This window comes from Chenopodium album, chromosome 5, assembly GCF_948465745.1.
Source record: "Chenopodium album chromosome 5, dcCheAlbu1.1, whole genome shotgun sequence".
In the NCBI taxonomy this organism is placed as follows: domain Eukaryota; kingdom Viridiplantae; phylum Streptophyta; class Magnoliopsida; order Caryophyllales; family Amaranthaceae; genus Chenopodium; species Chenopodium album.
The window spans coordinates 55830339-55836597 of record NC_137838.1 but is presented as its reverse complement, the minus strand read 5'-3'; the positions used below and the strand labels follow the sequence as shown (position 1 = coordinate 55836597).

The following is a 6259-nucleotide window of genomic DNA, read 5'->3' as shown; positions in this document are numbered from 1 at the left end:
TCATCTTGACAACCGTTTTATATTGTATTAACTTTTTTTTTTTTAAATTAGGATGAAATTGTATACGTACCGAGTAATAATTTACCCAAATTATCTAAGGCGGCTAAATGGGAAAAGTGAAGCGCGCTTCTCTTTCACTTTCACTAGAATACTAAATCAAAAAATACGTGAAACCTCTTTCTCACTCATTCATCAGCAAAAAAAAAAAAAAAAAAAAAAAAAAAAAAAAAAAAAATTAAAACCTCCATATCAAAACCTTCATCAGCCGCTTACAGTGTCGCTCCACTGCCGCTCCACGTCTGCAGCACCACACCAGTAAATTGAGGTAGGCTCGATGGTTTTTTTTTTTTTTTTTTTTTTTTTTTTGGTTCGAATTTTTCTTCTCAAAGAGTAATTGGATTATGATAATTGTCAATCTAATTGCATGCATCATTCAAATTATGAAGGAAATAGAAGTGAATTCGTAGTTTTCATCTATTAAAGTAATTTGCAATTCGAATTTTAGGTGATTGAAAAAAATTTCACACTTATAGTTTTAGGGATAAATGCCGAATTATTGCAGTAAGTTCAATCAAATTACCCTTAATTTTGTCGAATTTACTTTAATTTCAATTGTAATCAAAATTAATTTAGCCAAATTAATCTTACCTAAGTTCAATTTAGAACCCTAATCAGATTAAAAAAAAAAAAAGGAACAAAGAGAGAGGACATCCTTGCAAAGCATGCTAGGGGAGAGTGTAATTTAATGTACTAGTTGTGTAATTTGGAATGGAATGGAATCACAATAAAGTGCCAATTGGGGAAAATAGATATATCTTTTCATCATACATTGGTGTAGTTGTTCATGAAAGAGTGAATATCAATTATTGAGACTGGGAGGAAGTTCCGAAAGAAGTTATTGATGACCTCTTTAAATTCATTACGGTAGGATTAAAGGCTTTTTGATTAGTTCCATGATCATGAGTTAGAGGTGTAGTCCAGCAATGTTGGACTCCCTTTATATGCAAGAATTGATGTTGTGTTAATGATGCTGGACCCTTGTTGCATGAAAATTAAACGTCGATACTCATGAGTCGTGGCAGATTTGGCAGTGGCATCTATTTTACCCCAAATGAAACATGAATAATTACCATAGGAAAAAGGCATAATTATCAATTTTATTGTACTCTTTTATGTTTAACTCATATGCCTATGTTTTAACACTTTCCTTAAGTAATAATCAAGCTGCAGTGAAGTCAATAGAAAACAAATATGAATGGTACCAAGTAGTGATTATATAAGAAGTAATAATCAAGCAGTTAATAAAATATAAGTACTTAATTTATGCTAGGGATTTTGAACTAGATTATATGTGATGAGGTTTATGCAAATCAAATAGTCTTTAGCAGGTGCTGTAGGAATGTCTGAGAGTTTAAATGTCAGCCCAACTTTGTTTTGACTGTCTTGTATTGTATCCTTCATTAATCACTCTGTCCCACATAATTGTCTGTTTTTTGCTTTTTATTAATGCAAATTGTAATTAATTAATATTGGAGATTTAACAAATTAGGCTATGGAACAATGGTTTGATGGTAATGAGGAAAAAAATTGATGGGTGAGGCTAATACATAGAGACTAGAGTCAAGTTTATTCTTCTCAAAATATTGAATTTCATGGGTGAGGCTAATACATAGAGACTAGAGTCAAAATACAATAGACTTTGGAATAATTGAATTTCATGGGTGAGGCTTATATGTAAAGAAGTACAGGAGGATATTGTGCATACGCATGCTGGGAACAAGCAGCAGGCTGCAGTTTGCTCTGTTGTCCAGTGTTGTGATATATGGGAACTGAAGGCTGTTGAAGCTAAAGCAAAGCTATCTGGTGGGGTTTACAGCTTGCTAGAGAGGCTAGGCTGATGAAAATAATCATTGATGAGATTCTAGTTCGTTCCATTTCATCATTGATTATATTATTGATGTAGCTATTTCTGATTTATCTATATATAATTTCTGCCTTGATGGGTTTCCTAAAAAAAAAAATCAAGATTGCAGTGTGGCTTCCAGAGAATGATCAAGCCTCATAAAAGCTTGTTTATTCGAATTCAGGTATTGTTTTGATATATGAATTTCGGAATTGTTATATCTGATATCTTTTATTTGAATTGTGTAGAGAGGATTTATAGTGTCGGAAGAACGTAGAAATTATGTATTAGGGAGAGCTTTCAAGGCCAGATTAAGAAAGGATTGGATGTACGACACCAAGGGAGTAAATCCAAATGTGATTATTAAATGCCTATACGAGGTAACGTGTGCATTTGATAGTTGCAGCTTTAATGTATCAGTGGCAGTATATGATGAGGTAAGATAGAGGATTCTTATCCTCTGTTTTTTTTTTCTTTTGTTTTTTCAAAGGGATTTTCTCATAAGTGGGAGTGGGACACCCATTTTTTGGCTTCATTTTCGTAGCTTTAATGTATCAGTGGCAGTAGATATATTTAGCTAATTGCTTATTTTTTTAACTAGTAGAGTTTGGTTATATTAAATAGAAGAACTTGTGCCTTAATGCTAAGCTAGTTAACACGAATAGTAGTGCTCAAGGGAATTCAATTATAACTGTAATGATACTGATGGCACATAAAGAGATCAAATTGTTATTATTATTTGAAATTTGTTACTTTGCTGTTGGTATCATGACTTCATGAGATATTGTGTAAATGCTTGCAAGGTCTGTTACTCTTGCTTGTTTGGTTGTGCCTTGTTGGCAACTTCGGATGTATACCTATGTTGTTGACTGAGGCTTATTTGTTATCCATGCCCCACAATGACACTCTATTTTGAACTAACATATTATTAACTAATATGTATGTATTTTACATTGTTTTTTTTAGTATTTTAAGCAAGTTGCTCATACATATTCTCAACAAATGATTGACGAGTTTAGGGAAAGGTGGATTTCATATGTTACCGGATACCATCAACCAAATGACAACGACGATGATTTATGTGAATTGTAGATCAATATGGTATTGGTATATTTTGGGGCATCAATTTTTTTTTTTTAAATCAACATTAACTAGAAAGGTTTTTGATATTTAATTCACCTATTTGTTTGTATAGAACAAATTTTGTATGAATGATTCAATTTGATTGTGGTTGGATGTTTAAAATTATATATATGAAATATATTTTGATGGCTTTCGTCGTATCTGGAAATATTTTTGTTAATTTTATTATACAGAAAGTTATATTTCACGTACAAGATCTTGGATTTTTTTTACAAAGGAAATGTGAAGATTTTCTTACAGGATACAAGATATAAAACAGGAATATAGGTCTAAAATGAAATACAAAAATAATTCAGATTATTAAAATACAGGAATAATACGGTATAAAATACGTAGAGGGGTAATTCGAATAATTAAATACATATGGCTGGATTTTTTTTTAAAAAAAAAAAAAAAATTAGAGAACTGTTATCTAACTTAACCGTTCTCTATTGTAATGCAATATAGAACGGTTAAGTGGTCTAAACCGTTCTGTATTCCTTCCTTAGTGTACGAATTTAAGAAGGGAAAAGAGAACGGTTGTGACTAACAACCGTTCTCTATTTGTTATTATATAAAACGCCTATACGACCCGTTCTCTATACTTTATACATCGCTTAGCAGAAGAACGCCCCTAAGGCGATCTATAAAGCCTATTCTAATAGTTCTCTAAGGCCTTTTTTGTAGTAGTGATTTGTTTACATTATAATGTTTGTTGTTATTAGGTTTGTATAACGAGCGGGAGATGTGGATCCCAGCATATCTAAAACATGTTTTTTGGGCCAGTATGCAAACAACCCAGAGAGTGGAAAGCATGAACAACTTTTTTAATGGGTATGTGAGGAGGAGCACGCGGTTGTACCAGTTTGCTCCCAGATATTGCAAGGCCATGGAGAGCAGAGCGATAGATGAGCAGACGGCTGATGCGAACAGCAGACGGTTTGTTCGCCCTTTAATAACTGAGTTAGCTATGGACCGTGCGTTCCAAAAATTGTACACGGACGTAAAGTTTAAGGAAGTGCAGATTCAATGTCAGAGTCTGATGTATTTGACCACTCTGTCCAGGAGGAACATCTCAGATGGTTTTGTTAAACATGTGATCGAGGACCGAGTATGGATTTGGTCAAACTTCAAAAAGAAAGAGGTTCCCGTTCGAGATGAGAAACAGATTGTGGTGGTAAAATTCTGTTTGGAAACGTCGTTTCCAGTGTGTGATTACAAACACTTTGAATGCCACGGGATACCTTGTAGCCACATTGTGAAGGTGTTGGATCTGAATTCTGTGAAAAAGGTGCCGAAAGAACTTGTTCTAGACAGGTGGCGGAAAGATATTAATCGGAAACGTACAATGGTAAAGGTTGCGTACCATGATCCCTCTAAAACAGAAGATGTGCAGCGGTATGATAAGGCAATGGTTGCCTTGGAACTGATTCTACTTAGAGCCAGTATGTCCGAAGAGTTGAGTGGGTCCTGATGGAACGAATTCGGGTCATGGCAATGCAACTTGATGAGAAGGAAGGTAGGGTAGGAGTGGAGTCTGTGGTGGGAGGCAACAACACTGAGGAGCTGACCGAACACCAAAATGAGGTGCCACTGCCACTTACCCCTTGCTCTGTTAAAAAGGCAGGGGGGCAGCAAATGACACACGCACTCTAGGTGACACTACCCCCATGACCCAATCTTCCCCAGTTTAGATCCCGACATCTACACCTATTCAAAAATCAACCGATCCAACTGCCACCACCGTTTCTCTCTTAGTTCAAGAACCAGTGAGCCGAGCGAGGAAGAAGGCACCCAGTAAACACTAGGCGAAGAAGAAGTTATCCAACAAAAAGAAGAAGAAGAACCCAAGTAAAGGAAAGGGGAAGGGGAAAAGGAGGGACAGTTCAAGCTCAAGCAGTGATGATGAATCCGACAACAACAGTGATAAGAAGAAGAAGTCTGCCAAGAAAAAAAAGAGGAAGAAGAAGGGAAAAATATAACACAGTTCAAGCAGCTCAAGCAGTGATGAATTTGACAAAAGCGTAGACATTCAACGAAAAGTAAACCCCCATTCTGATAATGCTAATGCTGAATGTGTTGTTTACATTTTATGCTGGTTGTTTGGTTTGAATTTAGTCCTCATTGATTTTTGTTGTACTATTTTGCTTATTTCCCCTAGTATTAATTTGTTCCTTGTGAAACAAAATCGTAAAGCCCCAGCAGCAGTAGTAGGACAGGCATCTTGATTCACATGCCAACCACATGAGAATGGTTTGACTCAGAATTTGATGTTCTATGCCTAACAACAAAACAAGCGGATCTTTGTTCAGCAACAGAACCAAGAACAGCTGTTGGGGCAGCTTAACCAACAACAGTAGTTTGGGCAGCAAAACCAGCAGCACTTCTTTGGTCAACAACAGAGCCAACAATAGAGCAACCAACAAAGCCAACAGTAGCAGCTATTCCATCAACAACAGAGCCAACAACAGCAGCTATTTGTCCATCAATAACACAACTTCCACCAGGTGGTAAGCAACCAGTAGCGGGACTGTGGTGGAGTAACTTGCCCAGGAGATATGTGTATGGGTCCCAGCCAACCAATTCCAACGGCTCGTGGTAACTGTAACCAACACATTTTTTTTTTACCCCCGACATCAAACATGGTATATTTCCTTCAAAAGAGTTTCTTATGTTAAAAAATTTACTTATTTTTCGTGTAAGTTGTGTTCATGGTGGCTTTTTTTTTTACAGGGAAGAATAACTGATGTTCAAGGACCCCATAACAGTGGTCAAGGCCCCCCTCCAATAAATTATTCTTCCGTAGGAGGAATTCAAATGTCGAACAAAACCACACTTCAATATTTTACGAATAATTTTACCAGATGAACCAAATTGTAGTTTTACGATGTTTTAGCAAAGGAACAAAATTGCAGTTTTACAATGTAAAATGTTTGTTTCTTTAAGAGTCAATAGTTATATGGCTATGCCATGATACACAGAAGAAACCTAAGTTGTATATAAAAATAGTAACAGTTCAGTACTGGAGTGGCGGATACACAGATTAAAATACGAAGTACATTCAAAACATCAAAGATCATGTTCAAACGGATCAATTTCCTCGTCAAATAATCCGGTGTTCTCAAAAAATGATTTCATTGGGTCGTACCCACGCTCTTCCTTTTTCTTCTAATTCTCGCATATCCTACGCTGCATCATCTTGCTCTGGCTCGTAGTTCTTAGTGTCATCAGTCT

General features: G+C 35.8%; 1 protein-coding gene across 1 annotated transcript; it reads left to right on the top strand.

Annotated features, from left to right (window-relative positions):
- The first annotated feature begins 211 nt into the window (after positions 1-211).
- LOC145630761 (protein FAR1-RELATED SEQUENCE 6-like) lies at positions 212-5106 on the top strand. Its single transcript, XM_081682932.1, has 3 exons — positions 212-325; positions 2152-2283; positions 3751-5106. The coding sequence occupies exons 2-3, from the start codon at positions 2271-2273 to the stop codon at positions 4497-4499; spliced, it is 762 nt and encodes a 253-aa protein (XP_081539058.1). The 5' UTR covers positions 212-325; positions 2152-2270; the 3' UTR covers positions 4500-5106.
- Positions 5107-6259: the final 1153 nt, after the last annotated feature.